The sequence below is a fragment of the Prosopis cineraria genome, unplaced genomic scaffold, assembly GCF_029017545.1.
Source record: "Prosopis cineraria cultivar Desert tree isolate PC_DT_omini unplaced genomic scaffold, ASM2901754v1 PC1, whole genome shotgun sequence".
In the NCBI taxonomy this organism is placed as follows: Eukaryota; Viridiplantae; Streptophyta; class Magnoliopsida; order Fabales; family Fabaceae; genus Prosopis; species Prosopis cineraria.
Window position 1 is genome coordinate 39,855,687 of NW_026555332.1, and position 19,267 is coordinate 39,874,953.

Here is a 19,267-nt window from a genome sequence, read left to right on the forward strand (position 1 = left end):
AAAACTTATGATGCAACGGGTAATGTTGTCATATATTTGTTACCTAAAGTAAAAATTAAATGATACACTAAAAAAAGTGTTGCCTACTTTTAGATTAGGAAGCGCTTTTTTACCTGTTGCAAATATTGGTGAGATGGGAGGGGAGTGATTTTAATGAAAAGAAGGTGAGGGATTTAATATTATCTTATTTAGTTTAAGAGAGAAGGGAGAAAAATATTTACATATAAATAATTTTACCTTCGTTTCATTAATGTTGAGATACTAAAAAATGTACCTATATTTTTTAAATTTATTATGAATAACATATTGGATAGGGTATGACAAATTTTATCCCTCCCTTCTCAATCTCCCAATTTATAGGGGAGGGGAGGGAAAATTTTAAAACTCTCTCTCTCTCTCTAGCTAGTTTTGATCAATGGCAAAGCTAAGGGTGCAAAATAATTCAATAAAAACTTAATATTTTCTTAAAAAATAATAATTATGTTAAAATTAAAATTATAATGATATAAATAAATTTATCATTATTTTTTATTTTAAAAAATTATATTAAATGTATTAATATAATCTTTTATTATAAATATGTTCTTAATATTTTATTTAAATTATTAAAATATTATATATTTAATAAATTTTTAAATATAAATATTTTTTATTTAATTTAAAAAATATAAAATATTAAAATTAAAAGATGTGAAGTTGTAAATTTTATATATTTTATTATAATTTTTTTTTAAAATAAGAGAGTGTATTTGCATCCCCAAGCCAGCATGACTCTGCCATTGGTTCTGACAATACCTACGCGCCGTACGTTAAACCGGGAGAACTTTAAAGAGAAACAAATTAATTCAAATCAAGTGAAGAAAAAGACGTTTTTGGGTGAAACTTGTTACACCAACTGTTCATTAATTATCAAAGGTCGAAGTCAATGCGTCTAATTAATAATTAAATTGATACTTCATTCATTTTTATTTATAAAAAATTATTATTTTTTATATAAATAAAATTAATTATTTTAATAAACATCTATTATATATTTTTTAAATCATCTCTCATAATTTACATTAATAAAAAATAATTAATATATATTTATATTGATTAATATAGAATATTTTAATTTATTTTTTATTTTTAAATATAATTATTATAATTAACTAATTTTTTTTAATTTTTTTTTTTTACGTGTAGAAACGGAGGGAGTACAGTTTCTGGCTGCTTGAATCCAAGGGTGTCCGTGGTTTAGAAAATTCAATTCTGACAACATTAATCTCCCAACAAACATTTCAGAACAAGCCATGAAAAGCCAGCCGGAAACATCGTTCGTAAATGAAATGACATGTATTTAACCTAGGTTCGAAAACGAAAGATCAGAGTTGTTGCGTGGAATGACAGTTCATGGTTGAAGATTTGCGTTGAATGACGGAACGTGTCGATGTTTCAAATTAATTGAGGATCAAAGCAAGGCATGGGCCACATAGGCATTCATCCAAAAATTAACAAAATTTCCGATTGGGTGGGAGAAACTTCGTTACATACTCAACTACTAGTATGAAGGAGAAACCTTTCACCATTGTTACAGAGAGGTGGGGTATATGAGAGAGAGAGAGATCCACAAAGAATAAATCTAACCATATTGAAACAAGTTGAAGTTTTGTAAATTTCATTTGTGTAATCTTCTTAAAATAATTGACATGCAGCATGGAAGAAAATGAATCCATGCAAAAAACCTATTTAAAAAATTAAACATGGAAGAAAATTAAAGACAGAATCATGATGCAAATTATATCACGTTCAAGTAATAAGGAAAATCACATTGACGTCTGACTAAGTGCACATAAGAAGAAGATTTGCGCCTTTACATAATTATATGAGAAAAATTTGTGTACTTACCTTTATATGTTAAGGAATTTGTTTTGAATTTAAACAAAACATGTGAATTTTTTTTAAATTATTTATTTTATAACAAATTATTATTATTGATATTATTAATACATTAAAGTTCACTTGTCAATCTTTATTTAATTTGATAAGAGTATATTAATTTTATAAAACTAAATACAAAAGTCTTATCGTAATTATATTATTAATCATTAATTAGCTTGGCTAAGTCGAAATACAGAGGACTCAAGTACATTAATTAAAATGAATAAATCTTTGTTAATATTTCATAAAATTGATAAAATTAAATATATAACCCAACCAGTAGTGAGGACATCAATGACCTGCACCACCGCTCTTCTCTTTATCCCAAAAAAAAAAAAAAAATAGTGAGGATCGGACAATGTCCCACAGACTCATGAGGATACATAACCAATCTTAAGGTACTGATCGTGATCAATCAACAAAACCTCAAGCTGTTTCACAAATACGATAACAATCCCAAGAGTACTCCTAGGGATCAACATGATAAGAGAGTACTGAACCAATAACTAAGACTCCCTACACATCTTATTCATAAGCTAAGACCCCTTATATATAACAGGCCCACTAATAACGAAACTGTGTGATTAGCTTATAAAAAATAACTAACTAATCACATTTGACCAATTCAATATTTCCATTAACTAATTAGTTTCACAAACTAATTAACTGCTAGGCAGTAAGACGGGAGAGCTAGCAAGTGATTAGCTCTTGTAATTAATAGGCCAAATTTCTCAGTCATATCCAACTCATCAGGAGAAATGCTCTGTGGAAGTTCCCAGTTAAAGCAATGTACCAATTGTGCTATCACAAATTTCACGGCAATTAAACCCAAATGCATACCAGGACATCCTCTTCGACCTGAACCAAATGGTGTGAGTTGGAAGTCCTGTCCTCGAAGATCAACATTGCTATTCATGAACCTCTCTGGATAAAACGCTTCAACGTCATCCGACCATATTTTTGGATCACGTCCTATAGCCCAAACATTCACAATGACTCGTGAATTCTTCCTTATATAATATCCATTGATTGTTATATCCTCCATGGTGACGCGAGGGAGCAGTAATGGCACAACAGGATGCAGTCTAAAAGTCTCTTTGATCACCATGTCCAAGTAAGTCAACCTCTGCAAATCAACCTCCTCGACCAATTTTGTTTTTCCGACAACGTTTTCCAGTTCACATTGGAGTTTTTTCATTACCCTTGGATTCTTCAAGAGTTCTGAGAAAACCCACAAACTGACAGTGATGGAAGTGTCGATTGCACCAGAGATCAAGTCCAAAAGTATGGCCTTCATATTGCTTCGATCTTTGACAGGGTTTTGGTCATCGTCATGAGAGTCTAGGTAAGAGAGTAATATGTCAACGAAGTCCTTGTGTTCCCTGATCTGCAATGCTTGTTCCTCTTCGTGCTCCTTAATGATCGTTTCTAACATCTCATCAATTTCCTTCCCATTCTTCTCTAAGCGTCTTGTAAGACCCTGAATCATAGCCAGTTGGTTACTTTGGTTACCAATAATAAATTCTTTGTAAGATTATGTTGCTATTTTTTTTTTTGGCAAGACATTGTTGGTATCTTGACACGCAAATATTTGGCTTGTAAGCGCTGTAGAAGATTTTGATTCTGGGGCCGGGACACAGAACAAATATACATGCAACGGAGAAAGAAAAATAAAATATAGCTTAATAAAATTTATTGCAAAGCGGTAATAATTTTTTTTAAATATTAATGTATTTTTTGCGTTAATAAAAATTAGAATTTTATCAACAAGTGAAAATGAAGTCGTCCACTTATGAAGAAACTTTGTACCCTGCATATATCCTACTTCATGGACAGATTTGCGCGTTAATATATGTATGGAATATAGTTAATTTGCCACATGTTTCAGCATTATTATTACTGAACAAGGGCTAGGTTGATAAGGAGTTTGGTTTTGGTGCTCATGTGGAACGTTCAGATTTTAAAATTTTATTTTTTTATATTTTTGTTTTATATTTATTATAAAAATTATAAAATTTTAATAAATCTATCTTATCATTAATTTGGATAATACAAATTTAATCTGAATTTAAAATTTTTAAGTTATAACTTTTTTTATATTTTAAAATGCTAGTTTTAAGATTATCTTTATTGTTATTTTTTAATATTATATTTATTAATACATTAAAAATTTAAAAAATTATTATTAAATACAGACGATCTAGAATGTATATGGATAGTCGATTTATAAAAAATACAAAAAATTTTAATATTAAATTAAACTATCTAAATTAAATTTATATTGTTTAAATTGATGATAATATAGATTTATTAAATTTTTATAATTTTTTTATAATAAATATAAAATAAAATCTTAAAATCTGGAATGGACGGTCCAGATGCTCAGTGATGAGCACCTAAATACACTGCTCCTTAATAAGGCTTCTTTTTTACCATATATTGTAGGACAATATAATGCTCCTTTTAGTTTACTTTTATTACATGTGAAGTATTCTTACTTGCATCTTTCTCTGGCGTGCATGTATCCTACCGTTTCGTTTTCATTGAAAGTTGATTTATTACCAAAAAAAAAAAAACGAACAAGGGATGGGTTTAAGTATTATAAATTAAAAAGCCATATTAAAAGAGAGAACATGCTGACTTAGAATGCATGGTATATTAACACCTAATTCAAGTTGGTCGATTAAACCAGTATATTGATGAACCGGTTCTCTGATCAATTTGATCAAGAGTTTTGGACGGGTTGACTAGCTAGATTGAATTTTACATTTGTTTCTTCCCTTGTCGAGCATGAATGACATCATTTTGCATTTAAAAAAAAAAAAAAAATAACAATTTGTTGTATTTGTACTTTAGCAACTATGTTTTGTTAATTATGCGTATTTTATACATAAATGTCTCATTTACTTGGGGATTATTAATGCTTTTTTTATTTAAACATGACTCTTTTTAAGTTTACATATGATATTTTTTTATTTAATTTAACTATATTATTTTAATCATGATTGTGTTGATACCCTAATTCAACTATGGTCTAACCATTGAAGCTTGAGTTATAGCCTCAATTAGTTCAATGATCAATGTGATTTTCAGTATTGTATTTTTGACCTATGTGTTTAAACCTAAAAAGTATGTAATATTTAGGTTGTTTAATAATTTTATGAAAATTAAAGTAATTTATTATTTAGAAACTTTACAAAATGAAAAAAATTTATATTTGGTTATTTCAAAATCTACTGAAAATAGTTTATCAAAATAATTAGAAAACTAACTTTTAAAGCCTGATTATTTTTAAAACCTCAAATAAACATCCTAAAATTATTCAAAAGTATGTTTTTCACAGGAAAAAATACGTAATCTTCAAATTAAAAAAAAAAAACTGCAACAATCAAGCCATGAATTCAGATTAGTCAAGTATAAAAATACTCGAATAAACAAGAGGAGGAAGGGAAAAACAATGATACCTGAATATCAAAAGGGCCCAAGAAAGGCAAGAAATCTGCAATATTGAAAGCTCCCGCCAAGCTGAGCGTCTCTTGGACGATTCCCTTAACATCAAACCTATCGTCTCTCTTGCGCCCCAATATCATTCTGTAGATCATGCCCTCTATAACCTCCCCCACCTTCTCACTCACATCCACCACCTCACGCGCCGCCGCCGATTTTTTTATCGACTCCACCGCGTCTCTTAGCTCCTCCCTTCTTATGGGACCAAACATCTCCACTTTGGACGCGCTCAGAAGCTGCAGAGTGCAGAGCTTCCTCACGCTGCGCCAGTAGGGACCATATTCTCTGAAAGCCATTCCCTTGGAGCCATAGGACAGGGACTCAGAAGCCCGAGTTCTCGGACGGCTCGAGAAAACGACATCGTGCGTCTTGAGGACAAGCTCGGCGGCTTCAGGGGATGAGATCACAACAGCAGGGACCTGTCCTAGTCGTAAGGACATGACGGGACCGTATCGTTTGGCAAGAGATTGAAGGGATCGGTGGGGGAGGGTGCCCAGCAGGTGGAGGTTGCCGATCACCGGCCAGGCCGGTGGACCTGGAGGTTGTTTTCGGCCATCCGTAGCTGGTTTCAGGTGAGATAGTAGTAGCAGAAATGACGATGAAAGAGTAAAGACAAGTGCGGCGAGAAGGAGAAGAGGATGAAAATAAGGTAACCATGGTAAAGACATGTTGGGATGAGAAAGAGAAAGGAATTGATGGACAAGGCTACGAGGAGGGGTTGTATATATAACGTTTTGTTTGATGGCAGTTAATTCTTGAGGTTTCGTTTGGATGGTATGAGGTTTACATTTGAATTTGAATTAAATTCTGAGCATATAAAAGTCTTTGAAAATACAAATAATATTTTATTATTATTATTATTTTATTTTAAATTCTCTTTAAACTCTAATTATTTTAAATTTTGTATACCCTAAATCTTTTCATTTTCTTCACATTTTTATTATAAGTGTCTTTGTTAATTTCATCACTCTTCTCATTTCTCGTTCTTGTCTCTCATTAAGTGAAGAATAAAAATAAATTAGTCACTCTCAATCTTCCATTTCTATTTTGAATTTCAGTTTGTCTCTATTTTACCTTTAAATTTTTTTATACAATCCAAACAAGTAAATACATGTATTCTAAATATGATATTTTAAATCTAAAATTTAAATTCAAATTTCACACCAGTACCTAAATGCATGAGTCAAGATTCAATACGTGGAGTTTGAAGGACCATGCGTATCGGCACAGCCCTGGCCGCGATCACAGCAGTTCACAGTAGCGGATCCAGACACCAATGATGTCGGGGGCTGAAACTTAAAATGGTTAAAATTGGTGGCTAAAATTTATTTTAACAATTTTCATAAAACAAATCATCGTGAGATATCTTTACAATTAAATCATGGGGTGATCACCTTTCTTGTCCCTTGAATCCGTCTCTTTTTATAATTAAGATATTTCTACTTATTTTTTCAAAATTTGATAAAGACAGTCAAGTCATAATTTGGCTTGAAAATGAAAAATTGGAGAATTACATATAAATCTTAAATAAGAGAACTAGTGCAAGTAAATATAGAAGTTTGATTTATAAATGGATTTAATAAAATAATTAATTTCTTTATTTGAGACTGATCGTAATTCTCCCAGAAAAAATTCTCTACTTTGTCTATATTCAAAATTAATTTAAAATCATAACATTCAAAATTGATCATGATGGACAAAGAGAACAACAATACATTCAAAGCGCCAAGGAAGAAAATTAAATAATTAATTGCATCAGACTTATTTTTTAAAATATAGGCAATTTGAAAAAATACAATAAATTAGTAACACATCTAGTGACTTAAAAAAGAATCATCTACTCCTTTTGAAAAGTGCCATATAATAATAACTAGAGAGTGTAATTGACTAGCTCATTTATTGTGATTAATATTTTTTGATACATTAATAATTTAATATTCCATCGCTATATATAGTTTTAAAGAGCGACATTTTTTGGCCAACTCAAGCAAAACTTCTACAATGGCAATTTTAGAACTTTGAATGCTACTGCAACTTCCCTTATATATTCTCTACATTCCCTTACACACAACGCTTTACAATTTTTTTTTAAAAAACATAATTATAAAAATAATCGACCATAAGTAAGAGATTAGTTGGATTTTGGATGAATAATAAATGATAATGAATGGTGAGTTGGGTGAGGTTAAACAATTGATTATGATTGGTAGAAGAAATAAATGAAGTGTGGGACCCATTGATAAAAACTGGGGAGAATAACAATTAAGTTTCAAAGAAATGAATTAATAACAGTCAGGTCTTCAATAAAATTTTATACAAAATAAATTATAAATATAAATTCAAACAGTTAAAATAAAAATTTTTGTTACAATCTAAAAATTATATTTAAATATTTAATATTTAAATATTTATTTATAATTAAAACTCCTGAATTTATAATAATTTAGATCGATATTTTTAACTTATTTTTCAAAAAATTTGTCAGGAACTTAACTAATATTAATTTAGTATTTTGAGATTTAACTGTCATTCTTCCTAAAAATTGGTTCAATTGTATTAGTGGTGGGTCTCACTTTTACTTTTTGTAAATTTTTTTTTAAGAGTGGAATTTTTTAAATTTTTATATAGGATACTTATGTATAATGTTTAAGTTTTGTAAGAAGAATATATATACATATATATATATATATAAATATTGTCAAAAAAATAATATATTTATAAATCGAAACACAATATTGTACGGAAAGATGAAGCGTGTCCATGTTTTCTAATGCTACAATCTCATGAAGCCTCGTAGGATTTGAATTTTGAAAATGAATATAAAATCTTAATTGCAAGTTAGTTTTGTGGCTGAGCAAAAATTGGGGAAAATGTTGTATAATCAATTAAAAAAATTGCATTAAGAGAAATTTTTAGATAAACTACCAAGTCATAATTCTGGGAGGCATGCTTTAATTTATCTTATTAAAAATAAAAAATACCCCGGCCTCTTAAAATTTATATTAACGATTTAAATAAACTTATTCATTTATTTATTTTAAGTAAAATATAAATTTATAACTATTAATGTGCGTTTCAAGGATTAAAATGATATAGGCACTTGGTTAGTATTTGTACTAAATACAGTAACCAAATTTAAAACCCTTTTTCTTTGCCAGACTCCCACCCTCCTCCATCGGCCATCGGCACCTTGTCTCCCCATTTACTTCTCAGGCGCCGGTACTGCCCTTAATACTTCCTTCATCCACAGCGATAGTTATGGCGTCCTCCATCTCTCCCCATTCTTCTTCATTTTGCAGTTAATCCCATTATCTTCCACATTTATCTCTCAATATCTCATTATCTCCCTTCTCATAAGTGTAACGTCTATTATTTTATAACTTTCATTTTTTTAACTGCCTTATTATCTTCCTCATTTACCTCCCAAAAATTCTTCTCCCACTTTCTTCTCACTCCCTCAACTCAGTTGAACATATACACATTCTCAATTTTGCAGTTAATTACTTTTCCTTTTCAGGCGTTGATCTGATATTTCATCTCAGTCGTTCTTTGAATCTTAGTGTCGCCCACCACCTTCAGCGTGGCTTAGAATCTCCACATTTTGCTTACTTCCCCAAGTATGTCATCATTTTTTTATCATTTTTCCTTTCCCTTCTTTTCTGATTAAACCATCCTCACATGCAGAGGGGCTTGCATGTCTTCCTGCAAATATGATAAGTGCCCAACTGATGAAGGTTGCTGATCACCGGCCCGGCCGGTGGACCTGGCGGTTGTTTCCGCCTTTCCGGCCATCCCTAACTGGTTTCAGATGAGATAGTAGTAGCAGGAGTGACGATGAGAGGGTAAAGACAAGTGCAGCGAGAAGGAGAGGATGGAAATTAGGTAACAATGGTAGAGGCATGCTGGGTTGAGAAAGAGAAAGGAAGTGATGGACAAGGGTTACGAAGAGGAATTGTATGTACTGGTGGTTTTATTTATAAAACGCTTTCAATATATTTTATTAAAATTAAAAAAATTTTAAAATTTATTAATTTTGTTTAAAATTGAATAATTTTTTAATTTTATTCTTATTAAATATATATATTTTAATAATATTTTTTCCTTTTCAATATTCAATGGAGATTAAAACAAAAAATTTGTGATAAAAATTCAATGAGGTAACTTATAAATAAGACAAAAAAAAAAACTTTAGCTCCCTACCCTATAAATAAAATCAAAAAGAGTATCACGCTTAGTTTGATGATAAGTAATTGTTTAGTTAGGTTTTGGATTCGGAATTATATTTGAACTTAATACTTTTGAATATATCAAAATATTTAGAAATTAAAATTCATGTTTTATTATAATTTTTTGCAATTTATAATTTTTTATAGACCTAATTATTTGAAATTCCACATGTATCAATCATTTCATTTAATTTTATTCACATTTTCACTATCAGTGTCTTGATTAATCTCGTCACTTCTCTCTCTCTGGTTTTTTTTTTTGTTCTCATTTCTCACTGATTAGTTAAGCTTGTTATTTCTAATTTTTCATTTTTATTTTGAATCTCATCTTACTTTTCTTTTACTATTAAAATTTTTTATACAATCCAGATAAAGAATTATAAATACATGAATTTAAATATGCTATTTTATAATTTAAAATTCATCAAACTAGTTGCTATTTAAATTCCTGAATCAAGATTCAATACAAGGAGGGAGGGACCATGCGCATCAGCAGGCATTTGGATTAGTGACGAGCACTGAGTATGCTCATCAAGAATGGCCAAATTTTGGCCTTTCATTTCACTTTGAAATGACATCTATTGTTCATTTTAAATTAACTTTTAAATATTTTAAATATTTTATTTATTAGTATAAAAATAATAAAAATATGACATTAAATTTGAATTATTTAAAGTACATCTAGATGATATATAAAAATTATAAAAACTTTTAAATTAAGTTGAATAATTTTAATTATATTTAAACTGTCCAAAGTAAATCTAGATGGTCAAATTATAAAAAGTATGAAAATTTTAATATTAAATTGGACTTAAATTGAACTTTCCAAATTAAATCTATATTGGTCAAATTAGTAATAAATAGATTGATTGAATTTTTTATTTTTTTACAATTTTTTATTTTATTATATATTTATTAAAATATAAAATATAAAAATTTTAGTAATAAATTTACTTTATCATGAATATGAACAATATAAATTTAATCTAGACAATCAAATTTAATATAATTTGTTAAATTGACTATTCAATAGATTACATCTGAATAGTTAATTTATAAAAATTTTAAAAAATATATTAAATTAGATAATCTGTATTAATCTATATTGTTCAAATTGATGATGCTCATCACGTGATGATCACTGAAATTGAACGCATAGTGAATCCAAATACCAATGATTTTGGGGGCTGAAGCTTAAAATGATTAAAATTTGTGGCTAAACTTTATGAAAAAGTTGTCTGCTTTATCTATATTTAAAACCATAATATTCAATTCTTATTAAAAAAAAATCATAACATTGAAAATTGATCATGATGGACAGAGGGAAGAACGCTCCATCCCAAGAGGCAAGAGACCTGTTTAAATTTTAGTTGGATATAATTAATTAAATAATTAATTTTAATCATAATTAATTATGTTATAAAGTAATTTATTTGAATATTATTTTTTAAAATTAATTTTAATAAAATTAAAGATTTTTGGATAATTTATTTAGGATCATTTTTAATTATATAAATTACCATAAAGGATATTATTTTTTAAAATTAAATTATTGATAAATTAGTATCTAATATTATTAAATTTTATTTAAAAATTTAAATATATTATTTAAATTTTATATCTAATTAATTATAAAAATGTAAATTATATTAATATTAAAAATTTTAATTTACATAAATGAATAACTCAATATATCTTAGTTCAAATAATTTTAATAAAAGGAAAAGATTTAATTCTTAAATATCAAATATTACTTTTACAATAACTAACGAAGATGATAATATATAAGTTAATCTCTAATGACATCACAAATATGAGCTATATTTAATGAAAATGTTAAGCATTGTCTAGAAATTTTGGCAACATAAAAAACACAGCAATGTAACAAATGATTCAAAATCTCTCTCTCTGAATATTTGTAACAATCTTTATAATAACCCTCAATTTTAAATTAAATTAAATTAATTTTTTTCTACAAATTAATATTTTATTTAAATTAGTTTTATAACAAGTGTTAAGTGGAGGGTAATGTGGTTGACAAAAACTTATGCTATTAATCATTTTGAGGATTTAAAGTTTGAATTTTTATTAAAAAAATAAAAGAGAAGAGAGTTTGATTTATTAATTTTTTTTCATTTTTTATATTTTTTTCTTGGACCTTTCTTGTAATTTTTTCATATTTCTTGGATAATTGAACGCAGAAGCTGACTCTGGAAGCTTTGGGAAAAAATCAATTTTTTGAATAAATGGGTGTATGGATAATTGATCAAAAAATCAATTTTTCCCTCAAATAATCAATTAAAAGAGCTATCCAAACATGCATTAAATCCCAAGAGGCAAGGAGAAAATTAAAATAATTAATTGCATCAGACTTAGCTTTTTTAAAATAAGGACAATTTGAAAAAATACAAATAATTAAGAACACATCAATCTAACGACTTATAATAAGAACCATCTCCTCTTTTTAAAAAATGCCATATAATAATAACTAGAGGGAGTAATTATAATGAGCTCATTCATCAGGATTAATATTTTTTTTATACATTAATAATTTAATATTCCATTGCTATAGTTTGAAAAGGCAAGACTTTTTTTTAAAAAAAATTTTTTTGCCAAGTCAAGTAAAACTTCTACAATGGCAATTGTAGGACTTTGAATGCTACTGTAACTTTCCTTATATCTTCTCTACATGCCCTTACACACAATGCTTTTCAAGTTTTTTCCCCTTTCCCTTCTATTTGGATTCATCGCTCTTTAAACCGCATCATCACATGCAGAAGGGCTTGCATGTCTTCCTGTGAATATGATAACTTTGGAAGTGAAACAAACAGGTCTCCTGAAATCTGTATTTGCAAACATTTTAAAAGTACTGTGAATAAAAAGTAATTTATTTTGTCTGAACTTAGAAACTCTAATGTAGGGTCCCTCCCTTGTGTTTATCATCATCATTGAATTTTTCACGTCTCGGCATGCGAACTCGTTATTTTTGCAAGTCATTATACTTGTAAGCTCGTAGGGCCGGTGCGGTATTTGTAATTTTCAAAATAGGTAGTTGCATGCTCATGCGAAAATGACATATTGAGTACCTTGAGAAATTTACATGTAAAGTACCCCAATCATGTAAAAATTACATATGATTACTCTAATTCTTTAAAAATTACATTTAACTACCCTTATGTGTGAAAATCAGCACAAAAGCCCCTCGTGCGTTGCAATTTCTAATTTTTTATAGACCTAATTATTTGAAATTCCACATATACCAATCATTTCATTTAATTTTATTCACATTTTCACTATCAATGTCTCGATTAATCTAGTCACTTCTCTCATTTTTTTTGTTCTCATTTCCCACTGATTAAATAATAAAGGTGAGCTCATCATTTCTAATCTTTCATTTTTATTTTGAATCTCATCTTACTTTTCTTTTATGATTAAAATTTTCTATACAATCCAAATAAAAAATTATAAATACATGAATTTAAATATGCTATTTTATAATTTAAAATTCATCAAACTAGTTGCCATTTAAATTCCTGAATCAAGATTCAATACAAGGAGGGAGGGACCATGCGCGTCGGCAGGCATTTGGATTAGTGACGAGCACCAAGTGTGCTCATCAAGAATGGCCAAATTTTGGCCTTTCATTTCACTTTGAAATGATATCTATTGTTCATTTTAAATTAACTTTTAAATATTTTTAATATTTTATTTATTAATATAAAAATAATAAAAAAATTATGACATTAATTTTGGATTATCTAGAATACATCTAGATGATCTATAAAAATTATAAAAAATTTTAAATTAAATTGAATAATTATAATTATATCTAAACTGTTCAAAGTAAATTTAGATGGTCAAATTATAAAAAGTATGAAAATTTTAATGTTAAATTGGACTTCAATTAAAAATTTCAAATTAAATCTATATTGGTCAAATTAGTAATAAATAGATTGATTGAATTTTTTTATTTTTTTTACAATTTTTTTATTTTATTATATATTTATTAAAATATAAAATATAAAATTTTAGTAATAAATTTACTTTATCATGAATCTAAACAATACAAATTTAATTTAAATAGTGTAATTTAATATAATTTGTTAAATTAACTATTCAACAGAGTATATCTAGATAGTTGATTTATAAAAATTTAAAAAAATATTAAATCAGACCATCTAAATTAATTTGTATTGTCCAAATTGATGGTGCTCATCATGTGATGATCACTGAAACCGAACGTATAGCGAATCCAAATACCAATGATTTGATTTTGGGGGCTGAAGCTTAAAATGATCAAAATTTGTGGCTCAACTTTATGAAAAAGTTGTCTGCTTTGTCTTTATTTAAAACCATAATATTCAGTTCTTATTAAAAAAAAAAACCATAACATTGAAAATTGATCATGATGGATAGAGGGAAGAACACTCCATCCCAAGAGGCAAGAGGCTCGTTTGAATTTTAGTTGGGTATAATTAATTAAATAGTTGATTTTAATCATAATTAATTATATTATAAAGTAATCTATTTGGATATTATTTTTTTAAAATTAATTTTAACAGAATTAAAGATATCTGAATAATTTATTTAGAATCATTTTTAACTGTATAAATTATCATAAAGAATATTATTTTTTAAAATTAAATTATTGATAAATTTGTATATAATATTATTAAATTTTATTTAAAAAGTAAAATATATTATTTAAATTTTATATCTGATTAATTATAAAAATTTAAATTATATTAATATTAACAATTTTAGTTTACATAAATGAATAACTCAATATATCTTAGTTCAAATAAATTTAATAAAAGAAAAAATTTTAATTCTTAAATACCAAATATCAATTTTACAATAACTAATGAAGATGATAATATATAAGTTAATCTCTAATGACATCACAAATATGAGTCATATTTGATGAAAATGTTAAGCATTGCCTAGAAATTTTGACAACATAAAAAATGTAGCAATGTAATAAATGATTCAAAATCTCTCTCTGTGGATATTTATAACAATCTTTGTAATAACCCTCAATTTTAAATTAAATTAAATTATTTTTTACCAATTAATATTTTATTTAAATTAGTTTTATAACAAGTGCTAAGTGAAGAATAATGTGGTTGACAAGAACTTATGCTATTACCTATTTTGAGAATTCAAAGTTTGAATTTTATTAAGAAAAAAAAAGAAGAGAAGAGAGTTTGATTTTTGTTTTATTAAATTTTGTACATTTTTTATATTTTTTTGGGCCTTTTTGTAATTTTTTCATATTTCTTGGATAATTGAACGTAGAAGTTGACTCTGGAAGCTTTGAGAAAAAAAAAATCAATTTTTTGAATAAATGAGTGTTTGGATAATTGATAAAAAAAATCAATTTTTTTCCTTCAAATAATCAATTAAAAGAGCTATCCAAACATGCACTACATCCCAAGAGGCAAGGAGAAAATTAAAATAATTAATTGCATCACACTTAGCTTTTCTAAAATAAGGGCAATTTGAAAAAAAATATAATTAATTAAGAACACATCAATCTAGCAACTTATAATAAGAACCATCTCCTCTTTTTAAAAGTGCCATATAATAATAACTAGAGGGAGTAATTATAATAAGCTCATTCATCAGGATTAATATTTTTTGATACATTAATAATTTAATATTCCATTGCTATAGTTTTAAAAGGCAAGACTTTTTTAAAATTTTTTTTTTTGCCAAGTCAAGTAAAACTTCTACAATGGCAATTGTAAGACTTTGAATGCTACTGCAACTTTCCTTATATCTTCTCTACATGCCCTTACACACAACGCCTCACAAATTTTTTCCCCTTTCCCTTCTATTTGGATTCATCGCTCTTTAAATTGCATCATCACATGCAGAGAGGCTTGCATGTCTTCTTGTGAATTTGATAACTTTAGAAGTGAAACAAACAGGTCTTTTGGAGTCTGTATTTGCAAACATTCTAAAAGCACTGTGAATAAAAAGTAGTTCATTTTGTCTGAACTTAGAAACTCTAATGTAGAGTCCCTCCCTTGTGTTTATCATCATCATTGAATTTTTTTCACGTCTCGGCATGCCAACTCGTGATTTTTGCAAGTCATTATCCTTGTAAGCTCATAGGGCCGGTGCGGTATTTATAATTTTCAAAATAGGTAGTTGCATGATCATGAGAAAATTACATATATGAGTACCTTGAGAAATTTACATGTAAAGGACCCTAATCATGTAAAAATTAAATATGATTACTCTAATTCTTTAAAAATTACATTTAACCACCCTTATGTGTGAAAATCAACACAAAAGCCCCTCGTGCGTGACAAGGGGGTCAAATTAGTTTTCTAGTGAGTTGTAAATTGGGGTGGCCGGGAGAAAAATAATGAGTTACTATACTAAATCGTTTTTTTAATGATTGATTCAGAACTAATGTAAGAATACATCTTTTAAATATCTTTCATACTCCGATGAAGAAATGAAGAAATCGCGCGTAAATTACCACTAAACAATAAACGATCCGGTGAAGAAAAATCACGAAAACGATAGCATGCGGGACTACATAGCCACTTGCCCACTTGCTATTGGCCAGACATTTACCTGCCATAACAGTGTTTTTTTGAAAAGGAGACTTTAGCAGAGCTTGTTGGTCATCAATACATCAACATACTCATGGGCGGCGCCACGTTGCATTGAAGGGGCAAATTCGCCCTTGAATTTATAAAAAAATTACTCGGTAAAACATTTTTAATTAAATTTTAATTTTAATCAAATAATTATATATTTTTAAATTAATTATATATTTTTATATTTATTTTTATTAAATATCTTATAATAAATATAAAATTATTATTAATGAGGGCACTTAAAAAAATAATTACATTTTGAAAGACTAATTTTTTTTATTTTTAAATATCCAATTTCATAAAAAATGCCTTACATTTTTAAATGGAGGAAGTATAAAATTTTTTTATGTATTTTAATGTTTTACATTCTTTAATTTAATTTTAAATATTTTGGGTTCAAAATTTTTTTAATTATTTTTAAATTAAACTAGAAGATGTCATCTGTAATGCACGGGATTAAATAAAAATTTACTCATTTGTTTGTTTTTTTAGACATTATCTTCTTGTACATACTCCATCTGTTAAAAAATGAAAAACATTTTTAATCTAATATCACCTTCTAATAAAATAGTTACCTACTTTTTAACTAACCTTATCTTTTCATATGTATCCTTATTAAATACTCTACAATAAATATAAAATCATTATCAATAGGAACACTTTTGAAAAAAAGAAATGATTACACTTCAAAAGATTAAAAATGTCTTATATTTTTGAATGAGGGGAGTATATCTTTGTGAAAAATTTTGAGTTAATAGAATGTGATTTCTATATTATATTCAATATATAGTCTACTTTTAATATGATATAACACATTATAATATGTTATTTTTTATTTCTTTAGAAAATTTACCAATTTTAGATTGTAGAAAATATGATTACAATAGTTGAATAATAACAATATAGTAGATCTTTGTATTTTTTTTGGTATAAAAGAAGATCTTTGTAATTTTTGTGATGAAATTAAAGATTTTAGGGTTAAATAATTGAAAAGAGATTTTATAAAATTAAACAATTAAAATAAAACCTTGTATTAAGTTAAAATATTAAAGATATACTTTATCTAATATTAAATTTAAATGCCTTAATATAATATGGAATGAAGTAATTAGAGGAAAAAAGAAATGAAAGTCATTCACGTAAAACTGAAAAAAATAATAAATCTTAACCTTGTGTCTCTCTTTTTCTTTAATTCAAACCAAGCATAATTTTAAAAATTTTAATTATTATTAAAAAAAGAAACATACTCACTCTGATAAAAAAATGTAAGGCATTTTTAATCGAATTTCATCCACCAATAAAGTAGTTACTTACTTTCTAACTAACTTCATCTTTTCATATTTATTTCTATTAAATACCTACAATAAATATAAAGTTATTATTAATAGGGATACTTTTAAAAAATAATAATAATTATATCTTGAAAGATTAAAAATATTTTATATTTTTTAACATTTAACTTCTCAAAAAATACCTTATATTTTTGAACAGAGGGAGTAAATAATAGAAGGATATTTGTGGACAATAAAAAATACAACTTTTTTTACTTTTTTGAATACTAAAAATATAAACACTATATTTTATTTTCTGAACTTATAACCAATAAAAAATTAAAAGATAATTTTAAAATGATAAAAATATAAAATATATTACTATGATATTATGAAAATATAATAAAAATAAGAGCACAAAAAAGAATAAAGATAAGGATGACAAAAAATATTGTAAAAAAAGTGAAAAGGAAACAATTAAATTTAAAAAACATATAATTGCAGGTCCCATGACAATGTTAATTTTTTTATATTTTACTATATATGAGAATTTATAAATATTTTAACCTATTAATTTATTTTATATATTTTCATTTCAAAATTTAATTAATGAAAAAACAAAATTTTAATAGATAATCTACTCTTATTTTTCTATTTGCTTATTTTTAATCAGAAAAATAGTAAATGGGAAATTATAAAATAAAAAAGGAATTCAAAGAAAAAAAATAGAAAAAGAAAGAATGAGACACGTGGGACGGTTTTTCTGCTGAAAGAGGGATATTATTAGGGGTGTTCAACCTAGACCCGTCCCGATTGGTCCGGTATCGTCCCGATCATATCGGGACGGGTCTTGTCCCGACCCGAAAATAATCGGGACAGGACTTTACGGGACGGGACAGGAAAGGGGTTCGGGATGAGACGGGACACGGAATTAGTATCGGGACGTCCTGTCCCGTCCCGAATATTATATATATTATTTTTTATTTTAAATATATTAATTATATTAATATAATTTATACTTATATTAATTATATCAATTATAATTTTAATACTTGCAATTCTTATTTAAAACTAAATTTTTTTATATTGATAATTTTAATGGCATGGAGTAAATATGGCGATATCTTTCTTTATAATATATTAATTATATTAATATAATTTATTCTTATATCTATTTATTTAATAACCTTTATTTATAACATATTTCTTGCTTATTTTTAGAAGAGTAATTAGCTTAGTACATTTTCACTAAAGTAAAAGAATAATGATTTGATGTTGTGTTTGACTTGCCTGTTGTTGTTAATCTTATAGCATAAAGATCACTTGCATTTGTTATTATAATATGTAGTTATGATTAATATAATTCAATAATTGATTTTAAATTATTGTTATTTATGTGCTTGTGTTGTTTTAATTTTAAACTTAATAAATTATATGATTTAAAATTTTAATGAACGTTATTATCCAAATCTTTTTTCGATATTATTCTATTTATCGGGATGGCGGGACGTCCCGATCTTGTCCCGGTCCCGTCCCGACTCTTAACAGGACGGGACGACTTTCGGGACGGGACGGGACACGGGACCAAAATTCAGTCCTGATCTTTTTTTCGGGACGGGACACGGGATGAGGGTGTCCCGGTCCCGTCCCGTGAACACCCCTAGATATTATGATCTTCATGAAAGCATTCAATTTATTAATAAGCCCTGAAAATGCAAAAAAAAAA

At 27.1% G+C, this 19,267-nt stretch overlaps 1 protein-coding gene across 1 annotated transcript; it reads right to left on the bottom strand.

Annotated features, from left to right (window-relative positions):
- Positions 1–2,578: 2,578 nt before the first annotated feature.
- Positions 2,579–6,095, bottom strand: LOC129300824 (cytochrome P450 CYP736A12-like). The gene is made up of 2 exons (XM_054939455.1): positions 5,385–6,095; positions 2,579–3,400 (listed from the first exon to the last, which is right to left on the bottom strand). The coding sequence occupies exons 1-2, from the start codon at positions 6,093–6,095 to the stop codon at positions 2,579–2,581; spliced, it is 1,533 nt and encodes a 510-aa protein (XP_054795430.1).
- Between the last annotated feature and the right edge of the window lie 13,172 nt (positions 6,096–19,267).